The sequence below is a fragment of the Leptinotarsa decemlineata genome, unplaced genomic scaffold (assembly GCF_025532065.1).
Source record: "Leptinotarsa decemlineata unplaced genomic scaffold, Ldec_3_MD MMD2_P_RNA_scaffold_5, whole genome shotgun sequence".
Lineage (NCBI taxonomy): Eukaryota > Metazoa > Arthropoda > Insecta > Coleoptera > Chrysomelidae > Leptinotarsa > Leptinotarsa decemlineata.
The window spans coordinates 530886-545759 of record NW_027412532.1 but is presented as its reverse complement, the minus strand read 5'-3'; the positions used below and the strand labels follow the sequence as shown (position 1 = coordinate 545759).

The window sequence follows — 14874 nt, the reverse complement described above, 5'->3', positions numbered from 1 at the left end:
AATCACTTGCTTGATGTATCAAGCTTCAGTGAAAATGAAGTATATGAGGCACTAAGGTTGCTCAAGCTTATGACAGATGACAGATGACAGATGACATTCCAGTTTTCATCCTAAAAGATTGTGCACTTGTGCTTGCTCGTCCTCTATCTATACTAATTAATATCTGCTTAAGATCGGCTACAATACCAAGGATCTAGAAATCATCAAAAGTCTATCCCATTTTCAAGAAAAGAAATAGGCAAGATATTTCAAATTATCGGCCTATCTCTATAAGCTGCAACTTTGCAAAGGTTTTAGAGAGAGCGAGTTATATATCAGCATGTAATTTGCAATATAAGTATAAACTAACACGGTTTTATGAAAAATCGTTCAACGGTCACCAATCTTCTGAATGTAACCCAACTATTGCTAAAAATATTGACGATAGGGCCCAAACTGATGTTATTTACACGTACTTTCCTAAAGCCTTCGACAGGCTTGACCATGGCATTCTACTGAACAAACTAGTAGCCTTTGGATTATCTCCATCCTTAATTGTACTCTTTCAACTATCTACGGGATCGAAAACAATATGTTCACCTCAATGGTTTCCAATCTACCGAATATAATGCTTCTTTCGGTGTTCCACAAGGAGACCGCTGCTCTTCAATATCTTCATTAACGATATCACAGATGTAGATAGATGTATATTTCCTTTTGTATGCTGATGATCTAAAACTATACTGCCTCGTTGAGAACATAGATGATTGTGTGAACCTCTCAGCAAACGTTAACGTTATCATTATTATTTCTGCTTTGATAATTATTCATTTCAAATAATGGTGGACGAGCGGGTTTGATGTCGTCGAGTGAAACTACATTTTTATCAAGACTCGTTGCTCCGATCGACTTTCCACACGAGTACTTTTATTCATAAAATTGTCCAAGTAACCTTAATTTTTTGAAAAATATTGAAAAATATCTGTCATTTCAAAGTTTTGGAGTGTGGACCATCGGGGGTAGTCCGTTCCTGACTTTGTAGCAAAACAACTGACTCCCGCATGAAAGCTCATCAAAGGAATTCATTTGTTTAGTCAATTACCAAAATTTGGATGATTTCGAATATTCACTTGAAAAGTTATCAAAGAAAAACATTTTTCATTTTGTAACTTCGAGGGCCCGTTACTTGGTAACGAAGGATTTTAGGAAAAAAAGTTATATGAAGTACTGGTGATATTTTGACCCCATCTATACATTCCCGAGAAAAAAAGAGGAAGTCCAGGGACACCCTGTATAATAAATATAAAATGACGATGTTATATTTCACATATAATGGCATCAATATAGAGTACAGAGTACCAATGAAAGACCTTCATTGGTACTCTATACATTATTTCAAAAAATATGATTTTATGCAGTTTTTGATTGTTTAAAACGTTTTAGAAAGTCAAAAAGCGGTGCCCCATGAAGATATCTCACACAAACTGTGTTTCATTAGAATTTAAAGATAGAAATCGCCTTAAGAAAGGTCCAAAAAGCACCAGGGCCGTTTTAAGTCATCACAACCCATAGAGATATGGCACTTAGACCGTTGCCGGATCGCCTTTAGATTCAGTATGCCGCAGTAGCAGACGAAATGTCATATATAAAAACCTGCAGGCTACAGCCAATGAATCCGGGAACGTTGAACAATTTGTTAGAAACCAGCCGTCAAAACCTACACACCACAGTGTTTTCTATAGTTAAACAATGTTCTCACAGTTCAAAATGGAAATTATTTCAACACGAATTTATCTACCGAACTTTATTGGCTGAATCCTGCTCTTAATATATTTTGTTTTTTGGATAGTACACTTGGGTTTTTCGAATTGAGACCACCAAGAAGCTGAAGAGGCCATTACTCTGTTGTTTCACGCTACAATAACACCGAGTGTTATAGTTTAATGGGAGATTTTCAATTTTATGGCTTTCAACCGACACTCACTGAATCGGGATCCGCTCTAAAGGAAAACGAAGAATAAATTAATAGAGTCGAAGATGGCAGATCGAGATGGCTGAATATAAACTAGCCGATTATTCGATCTGATTGCTGTTCAACCACGAAGTGGCCTCCGAGGCGGTAATTGCGACACTGATTACATTTTCAGAGAAGGCGTGAAAAATACTCAGGATAACAAAAAAGTTTCAGTACTATTAGGGAAGTGCAATGCAGAAATCTCAGCCGGGCAGATGCAGAAGGATGTCATTCTTGGCTCACTGAGATTACTCTGGGCGCATGATTCTCGGACCCAATGATCACCTACCCCACGGAGTGGAGAGTGGTCATTGGTAAATAATGTTGGCGCGCTTTCTCAAATGTATCGGAGCCTCGGAGAATGGGCCTGACCAGCGAAAACTTCGGTAATATATTTGTTTATTTTGAAATATGCTGAATTTTATTACAACATGTAACAATGATATTTCAAAACTGATATTTCAAAAAATCCTCAACACAATAGGGTTCCAGATCTACAAGTATCTTCTTGATGTTTTTTTAGGTTGATCGGCCTGTCTCTATTATCTGCAACTTTGCAAAGATTTTTGAGATTCTTCCTAACTTCCAACTTCCTAAAATAATTGATTTGTCACCTATTATAAATATAAAATGTGCAGTCTTTATAGTCACCTGTTTGTGATGTATTACAAATAAATAAATAAATAAGTAAATGAATAAATAATGTTTATAATTGACTATTTCCTTTACGCTTCTTTGAATAACAATTATTCTATTTGTATTCTTATTGGATCCCCAAAAATTTATTCCGTATCCCATTACAGATTCAAAATTCTATGAAGAGATGAAGCTACTTGCTTTCCCAGATGTTTACTGATTATTCTCAGTCCATGGGACACTTTTCTGAGATTCGAAGAGATTTCCTTTATATGATGTGACTAGTTCAGCCCTTCATCAATGTGAACACCCAAAAACTTGGTGTTATGCGATAACTGAAAAATTATATATCGTTTGGTTTTTTCTCTGCTCTTAGATAGTTTGCAAATATTATCACTTACGTTTCAGACTCGTTCGAAACTAACTTATTTGTTTTCAACCAATTTTTGTTTTCTGAAAAATGTTATAACAGTTTATCAGCATATATCAGCATATTGAATTGATTCTCTGCTAATTTAGGTTTGCATAAATCATTCACACAGTGGGTCCGCTACACTTCCTTGCGGTATACCTATAGATGTTGTTACAATATCAAATTTGAAGTTCTTTGAGTCTAGTGATACTGACTCTCTGTAGTCTGGTTGCTGAATATGAGTGAAACCAATTCAGGGAATTTCCTCTTATTCCATATTTCTCAAACAAGATATTATGATTCAGACAGTCGTATGCTTTTGACAGGTCAAGAAACATATCCAAAGCTAGATGCCGCTTTTCCACCAGACCAATTATGTTCTGTGTATATTGGAAGATTGCCGTTTGTGTTGATTTTTTTTGTAAGTAGCCATGTTGATTATCAATGATGATATTACACTCATGAAACACAGAGGCCGTGGAAAACAAACCTACCATTAGGCCGAACTGCCAGAAAATTCGATAAATAGGCAAAGTTCGTGAGGGAGACAAGTTTTGACTGGTTCAGAAAGAAACCACAAGCAATTGGATCGCAAATTTTCAGTAGCAACATTTATACACGGGAACCTTCAGTTCCTGGGTCAGTTGAATTTTCTTGGGGTGCAGGTCTGTTAGAAGACCCTCTACTTGTACTTCCTAACCCAGTGAGAATTGCATCTCAATCACCTCTCGAGTTTGTTTCAAGCCAAACAGCAAATATTCAAGCGGAAAACATTTCGCCGGAATTAAACTGGCAACACGCGTTGCGTTACCAAAAAACAGGAAGTTTCTCAACATATCAACGTTAGTATCTAATTTTCCAGCACCTTATCATAGCAAAGTGCAAACCGTCTCGGTATTGGAGGGGTGCCAAATCTTTGTTATGTCTGAGACAGCCAAGATCAACGACTCTGCGGCTCCATATTCACTTTCGCACCTGCGTTTCCATATACACCGCTCTGAGTAAATAAATAGGAGTGTTATCGAGTCTGGGGCTCGTCGAGGGGATGTGTCTGGAATCATAATCGAACGGGATCAAGCGGAAAGAAGGCAGACGTAGTTTGGGGGAAAAGAAGATAAATTAAGATCTCTCAAATGAATATTTTCTGTGAAAAAAGCTTTAGAGTATCTTAGTTATGCAGGTGATCCTCAAGGTACAAATCTGGAGACAATTATCTGACTGACAGTTGACATGACATATGTCAGTGGCAATAATGACAACAGTTGTTACCAACTTCAATATGTGTATCCGTAGTTGCCTAAAAGACTTGTCCTGTACGAGAACTGACGAGTTCCATGTAGACATGTAACTAGGAGTCTTTATGACCATTAGTATCTGAAGAACTTTATGCCTGTTGACATATCGAAGAAAATTGTGAAGAATCTCTTGAGAAATGTTTACCTGCGGGTAGAATTTTCACAGCGAGGCTCACAATCACTTTTGTGGGAGATTATTCTGCATCTTGAAGCTCTTGAAGTTTGACCAACATAGTTTCGGTTACAAGATTGACATTGGATTCTATATACCACATTCTTTCGAGGAGTAAGGGGGGTTTATCTTCAAATCTGGGGTGTATCGTTTTAATTGTAAGAACTACTTGGCTATCTTAATATTCGGTAATTCGTCAAATATTATAGAGAGTTTGGGAGTGAACCCCTTAATAAAGGGTAAACCACTGTGAAAGACCTGTGGTGGAGCAATATTGTTGTAATAATTTTTGGACAAATATAATTGTATTTTCGATTATTTTTATGATGTATGGTGTCGAAAGCTTTGGCTAAATCCAGGAACACACAAAGACTAAGTTTTCTTTCATCTAGTAACTTTTAAATTTAAAGTGCCGAAATAGCAAAGTTGGTCGACAATTCTTCTCGAAAGTCAAATTGGTTGTCTAAAATAGCTTCATATGTCTTATATGAATCTATTACTAATCTAGAATGACTAGGCTAGTAAATAGGAATAGCACCTATATAACCTATAAGAAGAAACTGCTGATGATTATTATTATGAATAATTAATTGATATTTTCTTTTCTTGGCATTCTATATTACTGCTCGATTGTTAATTTTCCTCTTACACTATTTATATGTTCATTGTAAAATGACAAGTTTGTAATTAAATAAATGAATTGAAGAGGGGCAGTAATGTTAATTTCAGAACATTAATCCTCAGAACCAAAAGTGTTGAAACTCAAGTTGCCCAGCGTCATTAAAAAGAAACGGTGTTATTTCCAAATCAGTCAACTTGTGCCAATTAAAAACGGGACCCAGCGTGCAATTACCAATTACCTTGTCTGCCATTAGATCTGCGGTTGCCTTTACCGCAATTGCTGGTGGAAACCGCAACACTCAGAAGAAGCAGCGTGTGAAAGATCCGTTTCAACCACATGTTCCACACTCTCAGATACAGAACACCACTTTGCAAAACCCCCCGAAATAGCACATGACAGCTCGCCAAATTTTTCTCGATCCCGTAATTGTTTCTTTGCGATACTGTTTCCGTCTTCGCGATACTGTTTTTCTTTGGTGAGAAACCAAACACGTGGCCGGAGCTTTGGACAACCCGGTGATACAGACTATACGCTGGAGATATTGAAACTGAGGTAAGATGACTTTACCTAATGGCTAAGCGTGTTGGGAGCTTTGGTTGAGCAGAGTTGCCGGATGTTTTTGGGTTTTACGCGCAGATTTCTCGGCAATCTGGTGAGCATATTTTTTGGAATTCTCCGAAGAATGTGATTGAAGTAACAGGGTATTTGTAAAATGCCCTTCTATGGCAGCTGTGACAAAGTTTTAAAGATTTCGGAAATTATCACGATTCAAATCTGTCACAACACTGATATTTGACAGATGTGAAACAATATTGAAGATATATTATGTTCTTGACCGCTACTAACCAGAATTTTCGACAGTGTTTATTTGAAAATAGTTATTTATTATACAAGGGAAAAATATTAGATTTTAGCTCGAGGTTGTGTCACAATATATCAAAGTCAGAAAATTATCGATGTGAAATTTGAATTTTTGAACAGGTAGGCTGTTGTACTTATAGCGTAACTAGGAAACCAATCGATATAAAATCAAATATCTGTCAATTTAATTCTGTGATTTAAAAATTGCGAACTTAGTGGTCAATATTTATTTGGAAAAATGTACAATTCCGATTTTTCTCTGACTCTACCGGAGTTAGTAGAAGCAGCAAAAGTAGCGTCACAAAAATTATTGCCAGCTAAATCGCGGAAAATTTATGAAACCGTGCAAGATTTATGGAATGGAAGATGAAAAAGATGATAGAGTTCTTTCTCGGAGACGGTGTTATTGAATTATTTTTCGGAACTGGCACAACAACGAAAGCCATCAACAGTGTGGTCGAATTATTCAACGATTGAAAGTATATCACAATCCAATAATAATGTAGACATTTCAAAATATTTCAAACTGATTACATTTCTGAAACCAAGTGTAAACAGGAGATTTGTAGTTTCTGAAGAATATATTAAATTTTACCGAATGTACATATAGCCCTTCGTCCATCAGCAGCGAAGGATCGCCGCCTGTTTTATGCATATCGCAATGGAAAATCTATCAATCATGTTGTGGGTAGCAATCAGTTTTATAAGGTTCCTGAAGCAGTGGCTAATTTTCTTCAACTTGAAAATGCCAATTCATATACAGGTCATTCATTTCGAAGATCGTCTGCTACGCTCTTAGTAGAATCTGCGGGAGGCTTGATGACACTAAAGAAACATGGTGGTTGGAAATCATTAACGGTCGCTGAAGGGTATGTTGATGAATCGGTAGCACACAGGACAGAAATAGCTAATAAAGTGTTTAGAACGTTTGGCAGTGCTGAAGTAATACCCAGACTCGATTTGCGACCAGGTACATCAACGGCAGTTGTGTCCATGGCAGAAAAAAATATAATTCCAACACAAACACAAGAAAGTTCGACTGTTCTACCGAATAGTTCAAGGAACATATCATTCATGCAATGCACATTGCATGAATAGTCCCATTAGATTCAGCGGTAACGTTAAAAATAGGCTTTCCATGAACTTCACACTTTTATACTATTCCAAAGACAACCTTAGCTCAAAATTATTTCACGGTGAATACTCATTGTTCAAGTTAAAGGCCGGATTCAATAAAATTAATGATGACTAAGTGATTGGAAAGTGGATTTGGAACAGTTGAGCGATAATAAAACTACTTACAGAACGATGTTTGACATCAGGCGGTATGTTACATCTCGTATAAATAAGACGAAAGTCACAGCTTCTCATCGGGCTATTTTGGTCCACGAGAAGCACCTTACGGTGTTGCCGATTCAGAATAAACTTCCCCAAATGGGAGATTTCAGTGCAAGAATAGTTTTGCAGAGATTAACGTGCAGTAAACGTGGTATGATTTCATTAGTTCGGTCTTCCGTTGTCTAATAATATATAAAATGTTTTGAAATCCCTAAAAGAACCGATACAAATTGAAAATAGTAGCTAAACGGAGTTTCATTAGTTCGGACTTCCATTCTCTAAAAATATATAAAATGACTTGAAAACTATGAAAATTTGGCTGGAAATTGTATCATCCAAGGGGTTTTATCCATTTCTTTCAGAATATCTGTCAAATTAGCCGAAGTAGCCGAAGCAACCTAGAATCTTGAAATATGCAGGTAGGTCCTTTGTATAGCGTTAGTAAGCGTCAAGCGAAACCTTGATTGAAATTGTAGAATTTCCAATATCGACATACGAGTATTATACTTTGACTTTCAAATTGACACCCAATCGCTCTGATCAATCATTTCACAAATTTTTGTACGAGATTTGTATGTAATTGATACCCAATAACTCTGATCGATTATTTCACTAACTTTTGACATACTCCCAGTCCTAAAATAATACATCGTACTTCATTAAATTCACAAATACCCACGCTTTCTGCCAGTAAGTTCCTCCCATGTACCTCTTTCACTGCGCTTCTGATTGCGATGCCCAGATAACCTCTTGAAATGAGAGCGGTGCCAAAATTCGAGCAACAGATTATTAAAAATAGTGAGCTTTATTTTTATTTGCCATTCGCAACGCGATGAACGCTCAGATTTTATCGGATGTTAATGCATTCTTCTACTTACCCGTTGTCGTTTTATTTGGATTATGTGCCGTCACGTTTCCACCACAATTAAAGATTCACAGGGTGTCCAGAGAACAGAGACATGGCGGATGAGAAATGTTTACTTCAATGCCATCGGTTTTATGTCGTTTGTGTTTACGATCTAAGTACTTCTAAATTGAAACTATGTTATACTCTAATCTAACATATTACCCACTTGTTATACTCAACTTTTCCTATCTGGAAATAACAAAATTTAATGATGGCGAATTATTCAGTTCAGTTCAATCGTCCATGAGATATTGGGAGTTTTCAAATTTGTTTATTTCCATACTCTTCGACAGATTGAGTTTTAAACCTTTCTTCTGATAATGGGGGGCTTGAATTCATAATTGAACTGATGTCCCTTTGTAATTAAAAAAGTGGCATATGTGTAGTTTATTTTTCCACCATGAAAACTATTTCTGTGTTCCTTTATACGGGCTCAGAACGTTCTTCCAGTTTGACCTATATAAAACCTCGGACATAACCCAACTTTGTTATTCTTAATGTGAAAAATTCTATTCTGAATCATCATCATTATTAAAAGATATTCTTCTAAATTGCACGTTGAAAACACTATCTTATTCATTCTGTTGATCACTATGAACCTGAAGTACTTACCTATATTATCTCACTCAAGGAAAGGATTTTCAGAAAAGAAAGAAGTCACTAAATATATTTTTTTATTAAATAAACATTTTCTGTACTCCATTTAAGAACACACACGGACATTTCAATAAATGCTTTTGCTAAAAGGGAACCGTAAATTCCATCTAACATTTGGTCAACAGCTTCCTAATTTGTTTTTTTTTCACACTGAATACTGCTGGTGTACAAAAATTTGGGAATGTGTCGGATATTACACAACTAATAATATCTGCAATAGTAACTGAGCTCATCATTTTCAACATATGTATCGAAAAACCTTCATACTTCTATTTTACATTGTGTTTTCGGGTAACAAACCTTTCGTCTACCAATGAGTATGTGGATTATCTGAAGATTTTGCTTACACTGAATGAGTATAACAAATTGTCAAAGACATGGGTCGTCTAAGGAACTTACTGTATGATTTTTAGTTACTTTGCCAAACATTAATTTGAAGCCAGTTGCTTTTTTATGTGATATGTGTGGGAGGCATTATTACCTATATATGTTCAGCACACAAAAGTTAAAATATGCTTGTGAGCAAATCATATTACACAAAATAAAATTCGGCGCTGACAAACATCACCAGCAAATTTCTACACCTAACTGTCGTGAAAAAAAATTGGAGACGAGTTGGTCGAAAATTGCTGATATACTTCACGCTAAAATATCTAATATGGTCTTTGGAGGAACTACCATAAATATGGATGATATGTACATAATACATGACTCTGATATGTCTAAAAATTGCTAACTTGTGAATAAATTTTCTCTTCCAACAACTAACTTTAAGTGATATTCATCAGTACTAGAAGCAGAATATAAGTATTAACAAAATTATTGCTATAAAACTAGACGTTTGCGATTTGCTCACAAGCTTGAAAACAAGCGTCTTTTGGCAATACAAGCCCTTACTATGCTTTCAAGCATTCTAAACGGTCAAAACATTGTAGAAAGATTTGAATAGAAACTTACTGGGTTTGCTATAGTAAAAAACCGTACGAAATTGTAATAGTTCGTTATTTCTGGAGTGGGTCAGTAATAACAACTCTATAGCAATATTCAACCACCTCACAAAACTTTACTTCACGCCCAGCTAATTTAGAAAGTTTCAGTATGATTTCAGTCTTTCCTACAGCCCTATCTTGAAGAGCCGTTTCAGAGAAACTAATTCAAAACTGTTGTCGACCGAAAACCATTGTGGTTCAAAACTTTGCTAAGAGTTGTTGTTGGAAATTGGGCTCATAACGTAGCTTAATCATTACTTTTCTATACATTTACAATAACTTCAACTTGGAGAAGAAGATCTAGTTGATGAAAGCAATCTAATGGGAAATTAGGTTGCTCCCATAACTCCTGGTGTATTACATAATAATCCCAGGAAACATTCTTTATTCGATCAAATCGAACTCACGAAGAACGCAAACGACATCACCATAAAATGTTTCATTTGTTGCAAGATTAATTTTCCATGATCGCATGTAAATACGGTGGGGCGTTTTGCAGCCCAAAAGGCGATTCTTAAAATTCACAAACTAGTTTAGCCAAGTGCTACAATCTTCATTCAAGTTTGAAGGCGGACTTAGTTTGGAACTGCATCCTAACGTCTTCAGAAGTTTATCAATCTGGATAGCGGCTTGTTATTGGTTAAAGTATTGATAATTGACTTATCGCAATGTTCCGGCTCTTACAGACGACAGGTCACTTATTGATAAGTCAGGTATTGATACCGTAACCAATAACAATGCGCTAACAGGTACGGCGGGAATAGATACATCATTAACAGGTAGTAACACTTCGGCCAATAGCAACACATCAACAAGATTCAACATAAATAGAATCACCAGTCATCGGTGAATCGTCAAAATGAATGAACATCTGAAGAAGCCAGGGATGCAGTTCCAAACTACGACGTCCTTCAAACCCGAATGAAGATAGACTTGTATACTTCATTTTTCTTTTTTGTCTTCGCAAATCGTGGTGGGATTATTATTTTACCAGGCCTCATACCATAGTGCTATACAATTAGAAGTGATTTTTTCTATTTTATACTTATCAACATTACAGTAGTGTCAATCTGACTTATCTATATGGGCTGTGCGTTTGTAGTATCTTACACTCTCAAGCAATCTTCAATAGCATTATCAATTATAGTCTTTAGTCATATCAAGGTTAGTCTTTCTTATACCTAGGAACATATCGCCAATATGTTGTTCAACGAAGCAAATTCCTTATTGATTGGCATGTTCGAAATACATATTCACTGAACCTGAAGCTGAAGCTTGTTAAATCCATCAGAAGCTGAGTAGATATCAATGATTCCGCTGAGGAAATCGCTAAGATATGGTTTCAGATATGTTTATTTCAATTTTTCTACAACACCCTTGATATGACGTGGTCTACAACTTTTTTTTCATTTTCGGCAGTACATAGCTGTGTGACTTTACAAATGCGATCCAAAAATTTCAAAAACCTTTCTAAACATGTACAAAAGTTCAACTTCGGACCAAGAGATTTCACTAGTTATTTCCTACATTAGGCTATATTTCCACATTTATAAGACTAAGGGTACTTTTCAGATATACTAGACAGTAGTGATAAAAGGTACATATTGTCTTTCATAATATTTTTCAATCTGTTCAAGATTCTAAATGACCTTACATTTTTTTCGAAACCAAGAGGCTCTTTTGCGAATTGGCAATCCTATTTGTCTCAATACAGTTGACGATGCTGTAGAATGATTGCTCCAATTATTCAGCATTGAATAGAACAGATATCGCGACAAACTTCGCTTGAGGAATCAAAAAATAAGTCAAAAACGTCCCGAAAAAAATGCCATGATTTTTTTGGAGTCAAAATATTGAAAATTGAAACGTTTCTGGAATAGTACAATGATATAGGATTGGTATTTTTGGATTAATTATTTCATCAATATATTTTCTTTACTGTGACTCTGTCCAAAATTTGGGATCTCTTCGAGGGGCATTTTGAGACGTAAGATAAAAGGAAGATATCCAAAATTCCACTGTATAAGATATATATCTAACATTGTCCTTACACTTAAGAGTCAATCACACGAAGAAGAAGAATCGTGTCGATTGTCGGTATCGTAGAAAACTGTGGCTGTTGGCCAGGCGATGGGTTCTACGCCTGGCTCACCCTGCAGGCTACGACCCGGTCGCTCCTGGAACAAAAGAAAGAGAGGTTAGAATCATGAGATAGATATGATGGAAAATTCAACTCTCACAGATTTTGTCAGTCCTGGCTACAACACCAATAAATCAAGAGAACATGAGAGCATTCCATCCATTGTTGTTGTGTTGAAGATCTGACAAGAGACTTCTGCAAGGTCAACTTCCTTCTTATGAAGAGTTGCCGGTACTAATTCTATTTTTGTTTGATCAATCTATCAGTGGAACTCTTGTCAGATGAGATTTTCCAACGCCATGTAACTTTTCGAAGTTTAACAAAAAATTGAGACTATATTTCTTTTCCTACCCTTCTTTTCCTATTGAAGTAATCAATGAACAGGCAAATGATTAATCTAGCAAAATACTTCAGGTTCGCTCTATAAATGAATAATATAATGATTATAAGATAAACTCATAAACAGTATAAAAACGAAAAAAATTATGTTTAAATCTCACATACAAATAATGATTTCTAAAAATGAAATAGAATCATTCGTAACCCTGTTCAACTTCTGCTAGAGGCCTGAAGTTGCTATTTTTTTCTTGAGCCAGATAAATCACAAACAGATAAGCTTTATTGAAAACGTGTTTTTCTTTTGTTGGCCCTCGTATACCTATAAAATTTTCAAACACCCCTGTATTGTTCACTTAAACCAAGTGGCTACCTATTTAAATAAAAATGCATTATCCTATCCTATCTGTCATTGAAAATGACAAAACGTTTACTTTGTTTCATTCATGAAACAAAGTCAATATGTAGATCTCGTACAATAGTTACGACTCAGTTTAACGTAAGCCTCTTTAGCTCAGTGGCAGAGCACTGGTCTTGTAAACCAGGGGTCGTGAGTTCAATCCTCACAGGAGGCAGGCAGAGATGAAGCTTTTTTTTTTCTTTTTACTATATGAATATATGTATAGAAGGGATATTTTTCCTTAATGAATATTAGAAACGGAGACGCTCAGAACATATTATATTAATTGACTATCACTTTGAATTATGACAGTTACTTTTTAAAGGCTGTATATGATTATTATTATAATCTTGTTTCCGTCAATATGGCAAAAATAGTATACCGATATCAGTGAAATATTTTCTTCATTAGTCAATACTTGAACACATATTCTCTGAAAAAAAATGTGCAGAAGTTAAAGTTTTATTTTATTTTTTGAATTAGAATTGGTCAAATAGCTAAAAAACTGCAAAAAACATGGAAAAATATTCGGATATAACGACAAAAAACCGTTTTTATTGCCTTTTCGACTCCTCGACGATCATATCGCGATCTAACTTGATCTAACCTAACTTATCCTATCCCATCTTATTCTAACCTAGCCCAATCTAAACTAAGCTAACCTCATTTAAACTGAACTAATTGAACCTAACTTCGCTACAGAATATTTAACTTTTAATGTGGCCAATATTCCTCAAAACGGTATACTGAAAATGAAAGATCTTCCAGACCAGGTGAAAATGATGATATATCTCAGTTCTGAAAGACCAGAAAAATCATCAGTAATCGCCTATCATGTTTTGCAATAGAACCATTCCATAGACTTTAGTTCGTTAGGATTAGTTAGATCAGTTTACGAAAACAGGCGTCTAGTTGCCTATGAGAGCTTAGAAATAAGGTAACATAATAATATTATGGTTACGATGGTGGACCAATATCTAATAGTTTACCAAATAGCTTGTGGAAATAATCTTTTTGGTTATCAGATATACCTGTCTCTTTATTCATTACTACACCAAAAGTTCCAAACAGTGTATCAAATGTTATTGAATCTGTTTGAAGATGTCCTAGTAGGACGAAACTGCAGTAACGTTGGTTACAAAAGTGTTATAAAAACATCAAAAAGTCTAATTCTCATTTTCCATAAATCATTTGTGTACATCAGAAACAACAATGGGCGGAAAACAGAACCGTGCGGAACCCCTCAAGTCACTGACTGGAATTTTGAAGTCTCATTATCAACGATATGCCAACTATGATCGAATTGAGCATGACTTACCTACTGCTAGACGAACCACTCGTCCTTTTGGCTCTGGGACACGTGATCCGCGTCGGCGCCGCCATTGGCCGGCGGCGGCGCATGTCTCACTTTGCCAGGCAGTAGAGGCGGGCCCGAGCCGGCGTGCTGAGGCGGAACCCGAGTGGGCCCGCAGGGTGGCACCAGTTTCCCGGCTGCTGGACGCTCGTCGCGACACCGACGCCGCCCGTCGCCGTCAGCGTCGTCATGCTGCCGGAACTGGGCTTCATGGCGCCGTTCGAGCCGTACATCTGTTGAACTAGAAAAAAAAGGGGGTTAGTTTCTGGGGATGATTGCGGTTTGGTAAATGTATTGGAGTATTAGTATAGTATCGGTTTGTTTCGAAAATTTTGTCCGTATTCGAGTCTACTCTGAACTGTAATATCTGAAACACAAATCGATTGGTTTCGTCACCATGAAACGTGTGCGCTCGGGATTAGATGAAGCTAACGAAGGCCTTCAATTTTGTGTGTCCGTTTCAAAATTAGTGGATGAACAAGGCGGTTTTCGTGACACTGGAAATTCAACTAACAGAAGCAAAGTATAACGGTTGAAAACACACGCAAAACGATCGAAGACGCACGCAAAACAATCGAAGACGCACGCGTTCGCGTTTGTTTCGACCGTTTCGACCAAGTGGACTTATATTTACCCACCATCCCTCTCCGCTGAGTTCCGGCAGCCCATAATTTAGCCCCTAAGTAACAAAGTAACCCGTTTCAATTAACGACTACGGATGTTACATGTTTTCGATCGTTTTGCGTGTGATTTCGACCGTTA

The 14874-nt window shown here is 36.5% G+C and overlaps 2 protein-coding genes and 1 non-coding gene across 3 annotated transcripts in view; 1 reads left to right on the top strand and 2 right to left on the bottom strand.

Moving 5' to 3' along the window:
* The window catches only part of wb (wing blister), a 155227-nt gene extending 149485 nt beyond the window's left edge, over positions 1–5742 (bottom strand). The window contains exon 1 of the mRNA XM_074186832.1: positions 5369–5742. Within this exon, the coding sequence (XP_074042933.1) occupies positions 5369–5468 (100 nt within the window). The 5' untranslated portion in view covers positions 5469–5742. The remainder of the gene's footprint in view (positions 1–5368) is intronic.
* A 3151-nt stretch (positions 5743–8893) lies between these two features.
* loaf (low-density lipoprotein receptor domain containing lost and found) overlaps positions 8894–14874 on the bottom strand; it is a 64224-nt gene continuing 58243 nt past the window's right edge. The window contains exons 6-7 of the mRNA XM_023173157.2: positions 14077–14353; positions 8894–12059 (exon numbers count right to left, since the gene is read on the bottom strand). Of these exons, the coding sequence (XP_023028925.1) occupies positions 14163–14353 (191 nt within the window). The 3' untranslated portion in view covers positions 8894–12059; positions 14077–14162. The remainder of the gene's footprint in view (positions 12060–14076; positions 14354–14874) is intronic.
* TRNAT-UGU (transfer RNA threonine (anticodon UGU)) lies at positions 12862–12933 on the top strand. The gene has a single exon. It is a non-coding gene; the product is annotated as a tRNA-Thr (tRNA).